General features: G+C 43.4%; 1 protein-coding gene and 1 long non-coding RNA gene across 5 annotated transcripts in view; both read left to right on the top strand.

The window, feature by feature from the left end:
* Positions 1-21,014, top strand: part of Kug (FAT atypical cadherin kugelei) — a 508,387-nt gene that overhangs the window by 431,235 nt on the left and 56,138 nt on the right. For all 4 annotated transcript variants that reach the window (XM_076808466.1, XM_076808465.1, XM_076808464.1 and 1 more), the window contains one exon: positions 5,585-5,646. In XM_076808466.1, coding sequence (XP_076664581.1) covers positions 5,585-5,646 — 62 coding nt within the window. The remainder of the gene's footprint in view (positions 1-5,584; positions 5,647-21,014) is intronic.
* LOC143367108 (uncharacterized) lies at positions 18,740-19,246 on the top strand. The gene is made up of 2 exons (XR_013084971.1): positions 18,740-18,904; positions 19,054-19,246. It is a non-coding gene; the product is annotated as an uncharacterized LOC143367108 (long non-coding RNA).

Genomic DNA, 21,014 nt, shown 5'->3' with positions numbered 1-21,014 from the left:
TTGATTTAACAGACAATAAACAATTTCGAACTCCTCGAAACTTGAAGATTAGGTGGGGTGGGGATAAAACTAACCCGCAGTAACCCTGAAGGAACGACTCCCAAAGAGTACAGTGAGCCGGTTAACCCGCTCACAGCGGGTTACAAGTGACATACGACATTCTGCGTCCAAAATCCGACTATGGTCGCTCCGCGCTCATCCATCGCTGCGATGCAACTGCAATTTTAACAAGAACCGGGTTGCATGCAATAACGTCAATCACTTGCAGGGTTTTGTTTCTCGGTCTAATTTTTAATCCCTCGAAGAAAAATGTGACGAATTTTCTTGAGTTATACCCACGACATTACATGCAAATCGCATCACTATGGTGGATGAATGGCCTATAACGAAACGTAATTTATTTATTTATAATAAAAATAATATTTCTTAACACAATTATTGTACACGAAATTCAAAGAATATTGTCATTTTTTTCAAATTTAGAAACATGTCACCCTCGAGGAGAAATTTGCAAAATAAAAAATTGTTTATAATTTGACGTTACATAAATAATTCTACAATTTCAAAAAAAAATGATTCAAATACGTAAAACCTTCTACATTAAAATAAAAAAAGAATGAACCTAATGCGATATACAGTTTCCGAGATAAAAATTCATAAGTACAGCTCGATTTCACGAAATTAGGGAAAAACTACGCCCTCTACCGTATTACTGTAACCCGCTCTGAGAGCGGGTTAACCGGGTACATCTGTGCCTGGATGCCTCGGGTTACCCGGTTAGGCGGGTTAGTCTACGGTACTGAGAACCAAACCGGTTTTGGGTTACGGTTACAATCCCTGGCTGCGAGCAACCCGCCTGTCCCGTTGCTAATTTTAGAATCGGTGAGGCGAACTGCAGTAGTGTGTATAGCTGGGTTCAAGTCATACCACATGCACGTGCACTACTGCAGTTCGCCTCGCCGATTCTAACCTTAGCAACGGGACAGGCGGGTTGCTCGCAGCTAGGCGCTAAAACCGGCTCCCTGTGCACCTCTGGTTTATATGAAAAAGCGGGACTATCAGCCCCACCCTACCCTATACCTTGAATCCGTAAGCATCATAATTTCATGTTTTACGATCCACGTGAACTTTAAACTGTTACGTGGCGTTTACGCAGATCCTCCAGGTTACTTGCGAATACTTGTAAAATAGTTCCACGGGACTCCCATGTGTAGGTTCGCACAATCTCCTACAACCTCACTGAACAATACAAATGCCGAGTAGTGTAATCCGACGGTCCTTTCAGCGAAATATCAAAAGGACGCGAAAGGAAATGCGGAATGACAAGGCAGAGATGTTATTACCCGGTCGAGAATAGAATACCAAGCGAATCTCATAGAAACGATTTCCAGAGCTTCATTACCGGCGCACCTCGCCTCGTCACTGCCGATTCGTCATAAACACACATTCACCCGTCCATTTGTATACACGCTAAAGCAGCTTCCCTGTGCCATCCGCGATCTGCGTATTCCACGCACGTAGCGGGGCTCCGTTCCGGGCCGCTTTAACGCGGAAAGTTCGCGTTGTCGAAAAGTTCCTGGCGCCCCTGTGGCACAGGCAGGAGGAAGAACCACCGTCCGACGATCCAGCAAAGGATCCTCGCCAAGAATCGAACCTGATGACGCGTTGCTCGCTCCCCGACGACAGCGGCAAAAAGGATTCCCTCCAGGGAGGATCGCGCCGTGGCTTCGGTCCCACGGTCTTCCGACGGGGTGTATTTTTCACCGTCATAAAGTATTCTCCCGACGGGCCTCGAAAAATCCACGCTCGAGGCGAGAACCGCGTCGCCGTCCGCTGGGGAGCGACGCGGGCAAAAATAAATCCGTCGTGATCCGTCGCGGAGTTCCTTGCGACCTGGGACCACCCAGCGGCCTTTGGATATCGGGCACGGGTATCGGTGTCGCTTGCTATGATATCGCGAATAGGTTCGCCGCCGCTTTTCATTGCCAATAACGAGCTTTCCAAGAGCGCGTCGCCCAGACGCGACAACGACAGCCGGAGAGGTCCGTGTGCGTGCATGCCAGGTAAATCCTCGCGACGCCGGCGACGTCATCCGACATGATGAAAAGCAATTATTTAAATGCGTTCCACGCCGCGGATCGTCTCTCCGCTCGCCGTATTCTCGCCGCACGTCGCTGTCCCCTGCTCCCCTTTTTTCCCTCGCGGCGACCTCCCGCTCCTCCACCGCCCTGCCCCCTTCCAGCTCTGTCTAAACGGTGTCGCGAAATTTAAGGGCGCGTTTTACGCTATCCAGCGTGAACAGAGATTTCTAACGATTTTAATGTGTTTGACTGGGAACCTTCCCTTGGCATTTCTCCTGTGAACCTCTGCATTGATGTAAGGGTTATCGGTGTACGAAATGAGAAAGCTACTTTGATCTTTCGATAGCTTACAGGTCTAGTGGGAAGGTTGCTCTTGTGAACCACTCACGTTTGCGTCGTGTAATACGCTTGCAAATTTTCCAACACCCTTTAGACTCACCCTGTACATTCCCCCCTGCCACTTTCCTGCTCCTTGATTCACTGCCTCGTTCCAACTTTTTTCCTCGTTCCTCTCGCGATCCCAGCGAGAAGAGCGTGGCAGCAGAATGTCGCCCGTTATTACTGGGCTGCGTGTCGAATCCCAGGGCGGAGAGAGAGAGACGTGTGCCGCGTCGGCGGGCACGGGAACAATGACTTTGCACTTGACGGCCCCTGTCGATGCACTGGATCCCACTGGAAATTTTCAGCAACGCCCTGTCGGACACCGCGGCGGTGCCTTACCGAATCTCGTTATTACGGTTATCAAGGCTTTGTCACGAACGTTTCGGGGAAATCTCGAGGTCAGCGCGACGCCGACCTAGCTTGCTTCTCGAGACCTCGCGGAAGAAACTGGGCTTGTCGATCCAGTTGGCGAGAAAACTGCACGGTTGCGTTCCAGGACCAGAGACTTAATCCTTTCACCAGTTAAACTCTCGTAAATCAGCGATTTATCAGACCATCGGTTTGATGGAATTGCTAATTTATTTATTTATTACGGGACAAGCCCAATTTGTACAATAAAGAAAAACAGTGGCATACGTACAAGAACTAGAAAAAATAAAAAGAAAAAAAAACTAAGTAAAGTTAAGTACTGACCCTAACTTAAGGGGTTATGCCTAGTCAGGCGGTCGAAAAGAGGCGAATATTTGTGAATTTTTTTTGAAGAAGCGGAAGCGTATATTTTTACAGAACTTTTTGCGCTTAAAAGAGCAACATTTAAAGAACATTTGGTAATTTTTTCGTAGAAAAATATTTACGTTTATAATAAAATAACAGGCGACATCCAAGAAGCATTTTTAAAAATTTTGTTTTGCGGTGAGCATTGCCATTCGGAACCAGATTATCTAAAATCAAAAAACAAATAAGATTTCGTTAGTATATTAATGTATCCTCAGGTTGACGGAGAGAATTTTCCGAAATATTAAGTTAAAACAACATGGCAGCTATTTAAAGTTGAAATTCTGATTTGTTCGCGTGATTTTTGCAGGAAAAAATCAGGATTTCAACTTTAAATAGCCGCCATGTTGTTTTAACTTAATATTTCGGAAAATTCTCTCCGTCAACCTGAGGATACATTAATATACTAACGAAATCTTTTTTGTTTTTTTATTTTAGATAATCTGGTTCCGAATAGCAGTGCTCACCGCGAAAGCAAATTTTTAAAAATGCTTCTTGGATGTCGCTTGTTATTTTATTATAAACGTAAATATTTTTCTACGAAAAAATTACCAAATGTTCTTTAAATGTTGCTCTTTTAAACGCAAAAAGTTCTGTAAAAATATACGCTTCCGCTTCTTCAAAAAAAATTCACAAATATTCGCCTCTTTTCGACCGCCTGACTAGGCATAACCCCTTAATCTATGACAATTTTGTGCAGATTGCTTTTGAATGTTTGCAATAATTCCCCGAATAAATTGATGTGGTCTGAGTAGGAATTGGCAACGCCGACGATCCGATTTACAGAATCGCGAGCACCAAACTTAGATTTGGTGCTTGAACAATAAAATGGTATGCTTCCTCTTAAGTTTCTGGATGGTGCATAGAGGGAAATATTCCGCAAAAGGGCAGGACAGTCGATGCAACCATTAACAATCTTGAATAAAAACATAGATCGGCAATTCGCCTACGCTCCGATAACGTAGATAGGTTCAGGGACGAATTTGGTCATAATTGTGATTATCGCGTGACATATAATCCAAAAAAAAAAAAACAAAGAAGCAGTCGTATCACACCATTTATAAAATTTCATCCCCTCCTCTCAAACTTTCCGGTCGAATTGCCCGCCTCGAAGAATCAGTCCGTGCGTAGGGTATTCAGCGAGCATTCGATTAACGGAGAGGCAAATTGAGAAGCGAGGTCGGTTGATGAAGTTCCGTAATTAGCAGGGCGCACTTCACCGATCACAGCTTGGTTATATTTCGCTTCCGTGGAGCGCGGATCACCTATCACCGAATTCTAATGAGACCGCCGAAGAGAAGTTGGAAAATTTCGCGCGCCCCGTCCGGGACTTTTCGAACACACACGCGGCTTCCCGCGTAACCTGATTAGTAATTCCCGTCGCCATATAAAACCTGTGCCCTGTTTGTCGCCGTCACCGGAAGCCCTAGAAACCGCAAGGTAAGAGGTACGGCGTGGACAGCACAATTCCGAGGGCTTCGCTCCCGAGGAACCGCGTCGCGCTCGAAAGCACCGCAAACTGTCCGCATCCGACAGAGTCTTCCTGTCACCGTGGCCAAAAATCGCCCGCGATACCTGCGCGGCTCTTGCTATTCAAATTCCTCCCGCACTTCGTCAACCGTTCGCTGGGAAGGGAACGTCGATAAACGCCCGTCCAGGAAAGTCGTTCCGAGATCGCGATGGTCCGAGGAGCGAGGAGAGAGACCAGCGGAACCCAATTACTATTTCGACGTCGTAGAAACGCCAGCTGAGCAATTGAGTAACGAGGCTGCGGTGGACAATGGGTCTCGGGATTCTTTTTTCCACCGTGGATTGCTTTCCGACGACACTCGGGAGATACGCGAAACCACGCCACCAGTAGCTGAGCAGCTTCCAACGTCCCCTGCTTCGAAGGATCCTCGCGAGGCAAAGCGGGGAAACGCTTGTTCGTGGGTTTCGAATTAAACCGCGACCACCCTCGTCGTTGGTCACCGAATAGTCGAAGCTCTCCGCTTCCTGAGTTTTTACCAGAATTTTAAAACGGGCTGGTCGTCGTGATAAAACTGATTCGCGGGTGGAGCAGAGGGTACGAACGGCGGTGGAAAGAATAGAGAGGAAGGAGCGTGGTTCGACCACCACGCAGGAAATCCGAACGCTATAGTTCCGTCGAATCCGTTCCATCGGGCTAATCTTTGTTCTCCTAATTGGGGCCTTTTCATTCCTCGACGAATCGCCGCGGAGAATCGTCCCTCGGTTTGCCGGTCGAATCGGAGATAAAACGTCATCCGGAGACCTCGATTGAAACACCGTTTAATCAAGATTTATGAGGCTCTGTCGATGGCCTAATCTTTGGCACGACTCTGTTTCAGGTTTGATCACGACAAGCGGCAGGAAGCTCGACCGGGAGAACCAGGCTGAGCATGTACTGGAGGTGAGTTTGCATGTAAATTATATCCTGCAAAATATTTGTTATTCGATACGAAGCTGCGCGTCAACGCTGTCTATTGGAATCTTCAAATTTTTGACGACGGAGTTCCTCACGATTAATTGGCCACTGATGGTAGATACTAAATTGTGTCAGTTCTTGGAATATTCGAATGTCAAATTGTAGCATGAGTCTTCTTCCCTCTTTACCTTGGGATCACTCCACGCCACTCGATCGCTTTTTACCCTCGATGTCTCGGATTTTGTTCAAACTTGAATATGTCGTAGTCCTCGTGAAATTAGGGGGGGTTTAATTCACCATTTTGTTGATTTCGAGTTTGTTTAAAAAATACAGAGCCTTGAATTTTGCGATTTTTGCCTATTTTCGTGAAAATGGGTTGTACTTATGAATTTTTATCTGGGAAACTATTTGTCGGATTTAGTTTATTCTTACGGCATTTTAATGTAGAAGGATCGGCCTTCCTGGATAAATTTTTTCCAGATCGAAAAATTAATTTTGCAACATTGAAAATTATGAAGAAATTTTTATTTTGCAAATTCGGGCTCGAGGTCGCGATTTTAAAAATCCGAAAAAGCTGCTACCATATTCCTTCAAGTGTTTTCTACAAAATAAGCCTATCCCCAGGGTCGCGCGGACGCTCCGCTATTACGGTCAACTGACCGTACCGCTACCATGCCGTATTATTTCAATATGGTATAAAAACAATATCGATGGATCCCGTGCTCGTCTGAATAGTGTCATTTATGCCTGCAGGACTTTACTAACGCACTCTTGGTCAATTATACATTCGCGATTAACTAGTAATACATTCATTTACCAAAATAAATGAGATTTATAATATTTTTTCTAGTTTTAAGTTTCTCGAGAAATTATAGTATTTCTCGAGAAATAAGAAATAAGCAATTATAAAATTTCTCGAGAAATTCTCGAGAAAGCATTGTCGAGAAGGAACACTAACCGTAATAGCGGAAAGTCCGCGCGACACCCGGTCCGCTTACCTGATTCGGCGCGAACCCTCGTATTTACCACCCCACTGCGACGTTAAGAGGAGCCGCACCACCCTGGGGATAGGCTTATTTTGTAGAAAACACTTGAAGGAATATGGTAGTATTTTTTCGGATTTTTAAAATCGCGACTTCTAGCCCGAATTTGCAAAATAAAAATATATTTATAATTTTCAATGTTGCAACATTAATTTTTCGATCTGGAAAAAAATTATTCAGGAAGGCCGATCTTTCTATATTAAAATGCCGTAAGAATAAACTAAATCCGACAAATAGTTTCCCAGATAAAAATTCATAAGTACAACCCATTTTCACGAAAATAGGCAAAATTCGCAAAATTCAAGGCCCTGTATTTTTTAAACAAACTCGAAATCGACAAAATGGTGAATTAAACTCCCCTTATTTTCACGAGAACTACGACATATTCAAGTTTGAACAAAATCCGAGACATCCAGGGAAAAAAGTGATCGTGTTGGCGTAGAATGATCCTTTGATAAACACAAATTACAATTATGTTACAGTTCCTTAGGGTAGAACGCAAAATTATCCCCACAAGAAATTACAGCGCTCCTCTAGTCTAATTGCGCCACTTTCGTACCGTCCTTCGACGTGATTCGCAGAAATACCTCTTTTTCCTGATTGTTTATCTCTCGGAACGATTCTCGTCGGGGCTCAGACGGATCCTGACGAGGCAGCGTAGCCGGCTTAGCAGTTCCTTAGCTCGCGGAGTAGCTTCACCGGAATAATCATCTTACGTTAAGTATAATCGTGCGTCGGTGCTTGTCGTTTACGCTTTGCTCGTCGTCGATGCACGCGACCCGAGCCCGCGAGTTAAGTCGAATCCGCGAATAAAGCGCGCCGTGGGAGGGTGCGCCGACGTCGAATTTCCCAGATCGCGGCGGAACGGTGGTAAAGCGTCGATTCTGCTCGATGTACCTTCGAGCTTAGACGCGCTAATTGCAGCCAGCGCGACAGGTTTCGTCGTTCAACGTTACCCTCGCGATCCCCCAACTCAATAATTTGTTCGTCACCTTTGGAAACGACTAGGGAGATACAGTGGCACAGTCTTTAAAATCGCATAACTTTTCTAAAATTAATCCAAACGACTTGAGTTTTTCTTGGAAGCTAGAAGGATTAGTTTGCTAAGTGAGGTGATTCGTCGTTTGGAAAAAAATACACTTGGTCGGAGTAGCAAACAAAAATAGTAAAGGTCGTGTTTTCAACTGTTTTTGTGAGCCTGTATGAAAATTCAAAATACCCGTTTGTAGATAGAAGTAAATTGTACACGTGTCTAAAATTTTATGAAAATCGGTTATCGTTGCTCTGAGCTATAAACGCTTAAAGATCGCAGAATATGGTCGAGAATCGCTGATTTGGGAATTTCCGCGATTCTCGACCTTATTCTGCGCTCTTTAAGCGTTTACAGCTCAGAGCAATGTTAACCGATTTTAATGAAATTTTAGGCATGTATACAACTTACTTAAACCTACAAACGGGTTTTTTGAATTTTCGTTATAGGCTCACAAAAAAAGTTGAAAAAACAACCTTTACTATTTTTTTTGCTATTCCAACCAAGTGTATTTTATTCAAAACGACGAATCACGCGGGACATTCCACGCGAAGTCGGACAGTTTTTGGAGTAACATTTCGGATGTGGCTGAAATTTGAATATGTTGTAGTCTCTAGGGATATATAAACATATCTCGGAGGATTTTTGACAACTTTGAAAAATGTCGATTTTACAGCTGTTTGAAGGTAAGTGCTAACTTTTTTTAAATAAAGTATAATTACGGAAGTAGTAAACGGATGGAGATGAGGTTTACGGCGATTTGTAGAAAAGACATTGAAGTTTTAAGAAAAAATTATTTCAGTTTCAGAAACAAATTTTTTTAACCATATAGCCAAGCGGCTATACCTGATATTCTTATACAGGATTCTCGAAATTGGTATTTGAAAAAAAAAACTGAAGGAGGAAAACTCTTACTGTTTTTTATATCCAACATAATACGGTATCTCAATTTTTGATGTTCGCAATATGTTCCTTGAAACGAGGGTGAGTTTTAGTTTTTTTAAATGGAATGTTATATATTTGATTACCCAATATGAAAGCGACTGTCAAGACAAATTCAACCATATGGTATACTATGACTTTGAAGGCTACACAAGGTTAGGAATGAAGTAAATATATTGAACTATCTATCTAGTAGATAGGGTTTCTTTCTTTCAACATATTCAAATTTCAGCCACATCCGAAATGTTACTCCAAAAACTGTCCGATTTCGCGTGGAATGTCCCACGTCACTTAAGGGGGTATACCCGTTTGAACCCTCGGAAAATGTATACATTTTGTGGATTTTTTTACAAGTCAACGGTTTGATGCAGATTTCCCGTTTTTTAACTATGTTTACATAGTATTATGAACTACTTATAAAAAAAGTTTCAGTTAAAAAACTATTGTTTTTCGGAAGTTACGGATACATGTCCGAAAGTCTCTCGATTTTAGACGGCTAAACGGTGGCCCTAAAAACTCGCGCTACGTTCAACCAATTTACTTCAAATTTTGCATGCAGAATCATAATAAGATTCCGCATCGTCCAACGAAGGCTTTTTTTATTTCGATTCCCCGTTTATTATTTATAAAGGAAAAAGGTGGATTTTTCTCTTAGAAAAATTTAACTTTACCTTTGATCTCTCACCATTTCTTTATTTTTCAAAATTTTCAAAATCGCCTTCGTTGGACGATGTGGAATCTTATTATGATTCTGCATGTAAAATTTGAAGTAAATTGGTTGAACGTAGCGCGAGTTTTTAGGGCCACCGTTTAGCCGTCTAAAATCGAGAGACTTTCGGACATGTATCCGTAACTTCCGAAAAACAATAGTTTTTTAACTGAAACTTTTTTTATAAGTAGTTCATAATACTATGTAAACATAGTTAAAAAACGGGAAATCTGCATCAAACCGTTGACTTGTAAAAAAATCCACAAAATGTATACATTTTCCGAGGATTCAAACGGGTATACCCCCTTAACCAACTAATCCTTCTAGCTTCTAAAAAAAAACTCTCGTCGTTTGGATTAATTTTGAAAAAGTTACGTGATTTTAAAAAGTGTACGATTATGGCTGTGAGCCACTGTATATCGAAGGAAATCAATTGCGAGCTCTAACGGGCCACCATCCTGGAAAATGTCCTTCTTTAGCCACAGCTGTAACTCCCATTTGTGATTCAAAGTTCCGACTGTCTACGGCCCAGCAACGGAATAATCCTAGAAGACGTTGTATCCTCGGGATGCGTTCCCGAAATATCGTCCTGCTCGGTATCTCCCTAAGTACCGCGCATTCCCGAATGGCACTGCGAACGATTCTCGTTTCGCGGCAGCGTTTCGCCGGCAACTGTCGCGCGGCTCGCTAAATCGGAAAAAAACAAAAGGCGCCCGGCGAGATACGGCGCGGAAGATTAAACCCATTTCACGGGCAAATCTCGGAACACTCGATGGCAGGCGAGTCGTTAAGGTAAATCGAATTTCCTAACGGCGTGCTAACGCTAACAGGTGATAGGTCGATTACCGATGCAGCCTTTCTACCTCTTAGTTTCGCCCTGTTCCCCAGTCCCCGAGCGGCAAATCTCTCAAACCACCCACCCTCCTCGGCCTGTCCCCCGGCCCCCTCGTTTCCCCTAATATTGTCAGACTGGAAATGAGGAAGAAAATCGCATCCTCCCGAAGATTGAAAAGTAAAATGAGGAGAGCCTGCTGTCTCTCGAACGGCGAAAGCTAGAGGGCCAGGTTTAAGGGTGTCGTGCTCCGGAGTACAGAGGAAGAGAGGGAGAGAGAGAGGGCTGGAGCGAAGTAGGAGGGGGTGGGAAAGGGAGCCGGGTGAAAGAGAAGCGAAGTGTCGTGCGAGAGTAGATGGAGAATCAAGGACAGGACAAGGTGAGGCATTCCTTCACGGATCGTCATTGGAGACTCTCGGGGATTTCTCTCTGCGTCGGGATTAAAGGAAGAGACGGCACCAGCCGCCCGGTGCCCATCCCTGTATGTGTCGCGAAACACCAGAATTTCGTTACAATGGGAAGAGCAAAGAAGTATACCAATCTCGAGAAAAGGTTTGCCGGGCACACCGGAGGGGGGGCTAGAAATAAATAGAGCCCGGTCGAAATGGAAGCGTTTGGGCGGTGTCTACATCCAGCCTCGTAACGAGTTTCTGTATGTCGTCGAATGAAGGGTGCAGCAAGGGGTAGCAAGAGATAGGATGGCCGCTCTTTCTTGTCCGTTGATTCAATACAGCGCATCTCGCGATCGAGGGGAATATTTGTTAAGCCGCCATCTATTCGATTGGAACGAAATAAGATGGGCTTAGGGCAGTGCTGTCAAACTTAAGCTCCAAACCTCGATGAGCCTCTCCCACACTCTCCTTCCGTTCCATATACTACTAGCAAACCTGTCGATGAATATTACACGTCCCGAGCGTGCATGCTTCGGCACGCGGTTATCCACTGTTTGCCACCCAACAAGTTCCCAACAAATTTATTCAGCGCCGTTTGTTCAGCGGCGAATCGACGTCGCGGTTAAAGTTTCGCGAATCGAAGCCAGCATCGCCTGGCAAGGATCTCGTGGCGCGCGTCCCGAAATGTGCGCGTGCATATGCATATAATAGAGTAGGATCGAACGGTGCACGGGTAAGAGGAGAACTACGTCTCCGAGTTGCCGAACGTACGTACCTATACTTTAATCAGAAAAATTTTTCCATCGAGCCGGAGAGGTCTAAGTTACTCTCGAAACGCTTCGTCTGGGGAAAATCTGCCGGCTGTATCGACTCCGTGAAATGATAGGTGAAATGCGAGAACAGGGGGAGGGGGATGAATATTTTTTTACAGAAGGGACGTCTTCTTTATTTCAATTTCGAAATTGAATTCCTGCGAAGTGTAATTAGCCAGCGGATCTTCTTGGAGAATATAATCGGGGATTAAACGCGTGTGCTTCGTTGTAGATACACAGAATTACATTAATTTAGCGGCAATAGAATATTCCGCAAGCGGACTTCACGAGATTCATTTAAATCACATTTCGGATCGCGGCCGGTGGAAGTTTGCAATGCAAATGTCCGACCTTTCGCAGCAGCCCCGGATTAATCCGGCCGGCGAGATAATGATCCAGAACGATATTTAATATCGGGAATACAAATTTGCATTAACGTCGATCCCCCGTTCGGCGCCGACAACTCGCGACGTTAATGGATCGGGTGAAAAGAAAATTACTAGAATGGATGAAAGAAGTATCGGCGTCGGGGCAATAATTAATTATCGCAGCGGGTGACTCGGTTGCTCGTGCAGAATTAGCTCAATTACCGTCGGCCAACCTGCGCCGCAATCTTCCATAAACGTTTCGCGCTAATTAACCAAACGCGCGTCGCGGCAAAAACGCGATTCCCTTAATTCACTGAACCGGGGCGTGTCAATTATCGGGAACGGTGGTCGATAGCTACGCGGAGATTGTTCTTGCAACGGTCGTTTATCAGCGGCAAATTCACGGACCGTGATCCGCTCTCCGCAGACCGCCTCTGCGTTTCCGTTTTCGCAGAAACGTCGGGCGAGCTCATCCCGCGATCCGCGGCGTCCCTTTTTTCATAATTCCGCTCATAATTTACGGGGGGCCCCGCTGCATTCGTAGGCGCGCAGGAAACTGGAGACCGCTTTCCCTCCTGGCGGAAGCGCGTCTCCTGCTCTGTCGTCGGCTGCTTTTTCCCCGTGATAAATCCTGCAACGTTGATCGCCGCGAGAATCGAGCATCGAAGGGGGTTCTACATTCTGATTCTGTGAAATCGACGTGCTTCCTTCGGTGCTCCACCTCTCCCTCTAGTACTTTTTGACTCTCCGCCAACGGAGAACGGAGTAGACTCGACGTGACCTGCATTGTTCTTGAAAAATGTCGTATCGATACTGGCCGACTCACAGTGGTACGCGTATGTGGACAAAAGTCAAGAACCCGAAGTGTTTGATCCAGAAATTCTTGTATCTTAAGGGGTTAGGCCACCTTGGACGCAGCAAAATTGCAGTTACTTTCGGCATTTTTTTTTTAGGAATATAATGATGAACAGAAAATTTAATGTTAAGTCTGTTATTGTACAACTCTCGCCGGAAAAAATCATATTTTTTTTCCTACAAAATGATGACGGTAGAGTCGTGATACGCAAGATTTTGAGGAGCGACGTTTTCCACGGTGTGAGATTTCACGGCTATACCGTTTGACCTAGAACAAAAAACCAAAGAGTTTTACTTTCTACATGCCTACATCTAGCGAAGTACGTAGGGATATCCAGAAATATTAATTTGTCCCGAAATGGGGAACTTGGGAGAAAAAGTGCAGTTTTTTTTTATAAAAGTGTCAATTGCAAAGAATATATTCAAGATATCGCAAAACCGCTACGTACTTCTCTAGATTTAGTCATGTAGAAAATAAAACTTTTTGGTTCTTTGTTCTAGGTCAAACGGTATAGCCGTGAGATTGAACACCGTGAAAACGTCACTCCTCAAGATTTTGTAGGAAAAAAATACGATTTTTTCCGGCGAGAGTTGTACAATAACAGACTTTATATTAAATTTTCTGTTTAATTCATTATCTTCCAAAAAAAAAATGCCGAAAATGACTGCAATCTTGCTCCGTCCAAGGTGGCCTAACCCTTAAGAGGTTATGCCTAGTCAGGCGGTCGAAAAGAGGCGAATATTTGTGAATTTTTTTTGAAGAAGCGAAAGCGTATATTTTTACAGAACTTTTTGCGCTTAAAAGAGCAACATTTAAAGAACATTTGGTAATTTTTTCGTGGAAAAATATTTACGTTTATAATAAAATATCATGCGACATCCAAGAAGCATTTTTAAAAATTTGGTTTTGCGGTGAGCATTGCCATTCGGAACCAGATTATCTAAAATCAAAAAACAAAAGAGATTTCGTTAGTATATTAATGTATCCTCAGGTTGACGGAGAAAATTTTCCGAAATATTAAGTTAAAACAAAATGGCGGCTATTTAAAGTTGAAATCCTGATTTTTTTCTGCAAAAATCACGCGAACAAATCAGGATTTCAAATTTAAATAGCCGCCATTTTATTTTAAATTAATATTTCGGAAAATTCTCTCCGTCAACCTGAGGATACATTAATATACTAACGAAATCTTTTTTGTTTTTTGATTTTAGATAATCTGCTTCCGAATGGCAATGCTCACCGCAAAACCAAATTTTTAAAAATGCTTCTTGGATGTCGCATGTTATTTTATTATAAACGCTTTAATTTTAAATAAAGGCTTTAATTTTTTATACGTAATTTTATTTTATTTTAGTTCATCAATCCATGCATCTTTGTATCCTCTTTAAGAAAAAAAATATTAGGGTACTATTAGGGTCGAAAACTGATTAATTCTTTATACTTCGACACACTGTGGCGACTGGCTAAAACTTCGCGAACATTGTGTATACCATCACTGTCTTCTTGAACTCGAAGTTGTTCTTCCCTCCAAGCTTGCGTCGCCTTCAGGCTCTTAAACGGAAGCCTGCGAGTCCATTCCTTAATTCACCCGCTTGTTCGCCCCCAGCAGAAATTAAAAATTATGGTAACCACGAAGAGTCTGCCGCGGAGGTTTTTTTTTCGCGCGACATTTTATTCGAATGCGAGCGTCGCTAGAATTCCGGGCGGTAGGTTGTCCCGGGGAAGCACCGAATCTGCTTAAAATATGTTTCGCCGCGGAGGAACTGTTTATTCGCTGTCCTAAATTCTGCAGTTCTGCGTGGGATTTAAGCGCAACATTTTTTAGCCAGTCAGCCATCTAGCGTAGATCCTTTAATGTCCCCGGGATTTGTTTGCGGTTTTAAGTTCGCGGCATTTCTCACCGGCAAAGATCATTTCGCTGCCGTAGCCCGGGTATAATCAAGGGTGCAGAGTTTTCAGCGCGCCCGAAGTCAATAAACCGTATTTGACCAGCAGGGATTATTTCGCGGCGGGATATCCGGGCTGGAAAAGGGAACAATGGGATACAGGGGAACGTGTCATCCGAGTTCTTCCCCAAGATGAGCAAACGAGCGAGTAGTTTCAATAACTCCGGCGTTTCGGTGGGCGTTCCAGCGCCCTCATTCTCGAGATACGCTCTAGACACTCGATGAGGTAGCCGAAGTAGGCTTGAAACTTGCTTACCGGAGTGCATAGGACGCAGAGTGTCTGACAGATACAGTTTCGAGCACCTACTTAGGGAATACTCGGTTGAAATTTATGATCGAAGGACGGCGCGGTTAAACTCCCTAGATTCTTCATTAACCCGGCGGGAGGCGCGCCCCATATTGTAACACAGGTTGACGCTACCGGGTCAAAAATAAATTGAAACGTAAAAAACCACGGGTTCGGAATACTTTTTTTTAAAACTATATAATTTTTATGTTAAAGTACAGTGTTTTAAGAATCGATTAAAATCGATGAAGTATCTTAAAATCTTCATTAAAGTTCTTTAAAAAATTGTAACAAACACTCGAACAGTCTTCATGTTTTCGCAACCAGCGCCTCTGTGGTAAATTTTACCCCGCCGAGTTAATAATTGACCGAGTAGGTATCAGCTACATCATACTTCTCCTCCGTGTTTCTGCTATTTTCATTACACTTAACCCTGGCAGAAATTTTATTATCCACCGAAGTCTTCCATCACTGCAATATTACAGCCCCCATTTCGAGCCTGTTACACGAAAACCACCATCGCCCGTTCACCGTAACAAATTAACGTTGACAAAGTGTATTAAGGCGGGTGAAGAATGGAGCTGTTACGAAGCTCGCTTTCTGTCGGGTCATCACTATGTTTGTAGTATCGTGGGAAATTGCTCGCAGCAAAAACGAGCCGGTACCTAAGATATTGCACCGCGCGGCGTATAACCCGTGAAAGCTATCCCGCTTAGCCTCGACGTGCAGGTCGGCCCAAGCACACCGAAAGCTTTTTGCCGCGGCCTTATTAATAGGTGCGATTTTTCACGCTTTTTCCCCGTCTCGTTTCTTCTCCCCGGCCACTTTGCCACTTCCCCGGCGGAGCCGCGCGACACGCGCTGAAATATGTCAGGACCGCTGCAGCTGAACTATCTCCGACCTGCACGAAGTACATTAATAAGGATACGCGGCCTGGCACTCGTGCTATCATGCACAAATGTGTTTCCTGCAGCCGCGCGTATTATATTCGGTGTACAGGATAATTAATGCTGCAGCTAGTCGAATACACTGGCGTTGGGGTTTGAAGGGTTTTAAAGAAACATTGAGACAATTGTAAGGGATCGTTTCAGCGCTGCGACGGACCCAGAGGGGGGACCAAGAGGCCCTGGCACTGAAATATACATAATAGAAATAAAACTACTTTTTTTAAGGAATTAAACGATTGAAGGTAGGTGGTAGCTTTCTGCATATCTAGGCCCAATTATGGGAACACTGGGACAGTAGCGCACTCAGGATTTAATCTTGGGGGGAGGCAAGGTGAACTGATACAAATATTTTTAATACAAATTCAATCAAATTCATTTTACGCGATAATAAAAAATTACTTGAATAAAATCCAGTTTTCGTTTATTCTTACCAAGCTCTCGAATTACTTCGGACGTAGGTAGTTGGTAAAGGTACCAGTAGTTGACCATGTATCAGTAGTTGACAACTTTTCAGAGAAATGTGAAAAATAAGGTTTTTAGAAGTGCAACTATCTATTCCGCCACTTCTAAAAATCTTATTTTTCACGTTTTTCTGAGAAGTTGTCAACTGCTGATACATGGTCAACTACTGCTACCTTTACCCTAATTACCTACGTCTGAAGTTATTCAAGAGCTTTGTAAGAAGAAACGAAAACTGGATTTTATTCAAGTAAATTTGTATAATCACGTAAAATGAATTTTATTGAATTTGTATTAAACATATTTTTATACATTCAACTTGCCTCCCTCCAAGATTAAATCCTGAGTGCGCTACTGTCCCAGTGTTCCCATAATTGGGCCTAGATATGCAGAAAGCTACCACCTGCGTTCAATCGTTTAATTCCTTAAGAAAAGTAGTTTTATTTCTATTAAGTGTATTTCACCTAATAAAAATAAAACTACTTTTCTTAAGGAATTAAACGATTGAGGGTTGGTAGCTTTCTGCATATCTAGACCCAATTATGGGAACAATAGCGCACTCAGGATTTAATCTTGGGGGGAGGCAAGTTATATTTTTAATACAAATTCAATAAAATTCATTTTACGCGATAATAAAAATTTACTTGAATAAAATCTAGTTTTCGTTTCTTCTTACAAAGCTCTTGAATTACTTCGGACGTAGGTAGTTGGTAAAGGTACCAGTAGTTGACAACTTTTCAGAAAAACGTGAAAAATAAGGTTTTTAGAAGTGCAACTATCTCTTTTCAACCGCGCGCCGCGGCTCCTAATACCCACAGTCCGCCACTTCTAAAAACCTTATTTTTCACGTTTTTCTGAGAAGTTGTCACTGCTGATACATGGTCAACTACTGGTACCTTTACCCTAATTACCTACGTCTGAAGTAATTCAAGAGCTTTGTAAGAAGAAACAAAAACTGGATTTTATTCAAATACATTTTTATAGTCGCGAAATCAATTTTATTGAATTTGTATTAAAAATATAACTTGCCTCCCCCAAGATTAAATCCTGAGTGCGCTACTGTTCCCATAATTGGGCCTAAATATGCAGAAAGCTACCAACCCTTAATCGTATAATTGGTTAAGAAAAGTAGCTTTATTTCTATTATGTCTATTTTATTTCTTGTTGTTGTTTTAATAGTGAGTGGTATAATTAATATTATTCTAAAATTCTGTAGCTCTTATTTTTCAAGCCTAAACTGGACCCATGGCTTGGTAGCTTTTAACAATCGTATAATGTAAGAGTTGTTCTACGGTTTAGTAATTTTTTGCAAAATACCGATCACAAAATTGGGGTACGCGGTGTACTGTGTTCAATTAATTTTTTGTCGTTTCGATGGTTGGTAGCTTTCTGCTTATCTAAGTGTACAGAATTATTAAACCTTGACGGAAGTTCGTGTGTAGATTCAACGAATCCTCGACACATTCTAATTTGCTAAGGGCAAGATTCTCCTTCGCGTGAAGTCAGCAATTCCATCGCGAGGTGTTCCCATGTAGCTCACGTATAGTTTCGAGTGGTCTTCATCTGCCGGTGGGTACTTGTTACAACACCGCCTGACTTTACACGCCTGCCAATTTCCGGTCAGGCGGCTGCAGCATCGTGGAAAAATATCGCGCGTATTCAGCGTCTTTCTAGGGGTGGTTAACCACCGGGGCCTTCGCGCCACGTATTACAGCCGCAAAGGTGAGGGACGGTAAGAAAGAAAAAGGGAAAGAACCGATCGTCGAGTGTGGTAAAGAAAGAAAAGGGCTCGTTCAGCAAGGGTGAATTCCCTTTTTCTCCCCATTTCTCATTGACTTCTCGCTCGGCTCCTCTGCGCCCGTGCCTCTGCCACGTCCCTTTCGTTCTCTCTCGGAGGCGCTCGCCGAAAGAGCTCTCGCTCACCTCGGACACTCGAACCCGTCAACGAAAGTCGCTCGATTCGCATTGTTCGTTGTCCCCTTTGCGCGTTGCTCGCCGGTTACGACACCCGGCTTTATCCCCCACCTGCCGCGCCGTTCTACCGAAAATTCCCACTTCCGAGCAGCTTCCAGCGTCGCGGGGGCGCTCGCTGTTCGAGCTCTGAAGGAGGAGGAGGATACAGGGACGAGGATACTCTGTCGATTTTCGAGGGTGAACATAATACTCGCTATGGGGGGATCCTGCAAGGTAGTGGTACTTGTTGTTATTCCACCCCGCGAAGCCAGCATCCCTTTGAACCAGGGTCTGATGAGCGAGAATGTGTACCGCGCGGGGTTTTTAATTGAAGAGGTCGCTAGTGGATTAAGATGGAATAAAGAAAATCACAAAGGGTTCCCTGGGGCACCCCGTGCAATCCTTGTTTACGTCTCTTCCCATCTCACTTACATTAAACAAAAGTCGCAAGGTACATATAGAAACATACCGCGGTGTACAACCTCCAAGTAATTACAGTAGAGAAGACGTAGGTAAAATTTCGCAGCGGGTAAAAGTTCGCACCATGCGAATTTCATTGTTTGACTTGTGGCAGTGGCTAGTGATGATTGACAGTCAATTGTCAATCAAGGTAGAGTCAACAGTGTCGAGTTGTGTAGCTGTGCTTCGTTTTGTTATCGTACAATGCGGTAAGTACTGAATTCGTTAGTTCTGATGTAATATTCTCATTTTCAGGAATCAATGTTATTCCTGTAAATTGATCGGTAAATATTTTAATAGTACGTCGTCCGAAAGAGCTGAAATTCTTCTATTCAAAAGTACCAATGGAAGTTTTCAGTTCTCCTCACAGATAAGAGGATTGATTGAACAATGGAAAAGTATATGTGGGGGCAAGAGTTCGCACAATGCAGTGGGGCAAGAATTCGAATGCAAAGTCCCTATTTAAATATCAGCTTGAAGTAAATGAAGCAGTGCAAAGAAAAACTGAATGCGAACGTGCAAAGAAATAATTAGAAAAGCAACAAAAATCCCCCCAAAAAATAACATTTTTTCACTAAATAGCATTTGCAATTTTCGAAGGAACAAAACACGAATCGGTTCCAAAAAGAGAATAACCCAGCCATCAACGTCTGTGGAAAAAATAATTTGCCCTGCGTGTGAAGAAGAATACACTGATCCTCAAGAAGACTCGTGCTCGCGCAAACTACGAAAGTGGGGGTAATGCTATGTGCTATTACTGTTACCTTAATTAAAAAAAAAAAATCGACTGTAAACTATTAGTCGCTTTGTTATATTACCACAACTATTTTATGCAGGAAAATAAAACACTTTTGTGAAAATTTCTCGTTGCGTTCTTTTGCCCCACATATTGGGTCAAAGTTCGCATTTGACACTTTTTGGAAATATCTATTTTATATAAATTGTGACAGGTAAATTTACACGAAGCCACTGCCTAGCGAATAATAAAGAATAGTAGTTATTTCTTACACAATCGTATGACTATTAGTGTAATACCAAGGATTTTAGGAAAGTCTAAACTTTAAGTGCGCACTATTGCCCCACGATATTCTATTTGTAGCCACGATTACAAAACACTCATGGCATTTAGGTTTCTAGCTTAAAGATTCGAATGATCCTAGCAAAATGATGCTAGACTATCTTTCACTACATGACGCTCATGCCATATACACAGACGCCAGTAAAACTTCTAACTCCTACGTCGGCTCTGCCTGTGTTTGTCCAGCTCTTACTTAGAAATAAAAAGGACGACTGTAAAGGATGCCTCCGTTTATACACCTGAATGTATTGCCCCCTTCGATGCCATAAATATTTCTAGACAGAACCTTAACCAAAACTTTCTCATTAATCAAAATTGTTGGACGTACAAACATTTCTTTTGCAGGCATCATTATACGGCATCAAACACTGAACATTTTGTCCACTTACGGTTTTCTTCTACCCCGCACCGTTACAAAGTTATACTCGCAAAACGAAAAATCGCTGAAAATTTGTGGGCTGATTTCACCCCCTCGGAGTGTTTTTCCACAGAAAAAAATCGTTTCTTACAAACTCCGACATGCTCTACAATCGTGCGGAGTTTCATTACAATCAGAATTTTCGGGTTCGATATGTTTCCTTGTTAGTTGCCAACCCAATAAGTATGTACACATCGAACATACATGTTCTAAATGTAATACAAGAATTCACTACGTCGCGTACCACTCTCGTTGCAATGCAGATGTAACCCCCGAGGCTTCAAATGCTAATAAAAAAAAAGAAAAAAAAAACAAAGAAACATACCGCGATTCTGAGAAATCCTTCATTTAGCAGCGCAAATAGCGGTGCACGCGTCCCGCGTGGTTGACACAGCTGTTCACCTTCATCCCCGCTAAGAAGTGCCAATTACTACGCGAGCAGGCGAATGGCCCCGCGTTGTTTTTTCGCGGCAAGTGCGTTTATCTCGGCGGGGCTGAAGCACACTTGCGCGTACACGGATTCTTTCCCGTTGTATCTGTGGCCTGTTGTTCATTCCCGGCGAGGGGGCATTCTCTGCGGCGACAATGAGCCGCCATCTCTCTATCTGGCCGGTGTTTTCGACAAGCTAGTCGGCCGCGTCGTCGTCGCGGTGCAACGCGGCAGCCGTGCGCCCGGCCTCGCTCGGGGGGGTATCCGGTTCCCTTGATTTTCGTCTCGTTACCGCGCCTCCCTTTTGCTGGGATAATGCCACGGGAAGCGAAGGGAGGCTACCGCGCCGGGGCCCTTCTTCCCCTGCTCGCAGCACACGGGAACCTTGCACGG

This window comes from Andrena cerasifolii, chromosome 3 (genome assembly GCF_050908995.1).
Source record: "Andrena cerasifolii isolate SP2316 chromosome 3, iyAndCera1_principal, whole genome shotgun sequence".
In the NCBI taxonomy this organism is placed as follows: domain Eukaryota; kingdom Metazoa; phylum Arthropoda; class Insecta; order Hymenoptera; family Andrenidae; genus Andrena; species Andrena cerasifolii.
This window is presented reverse-complemented; position numbering and strand designations above follow the sequence as displayed.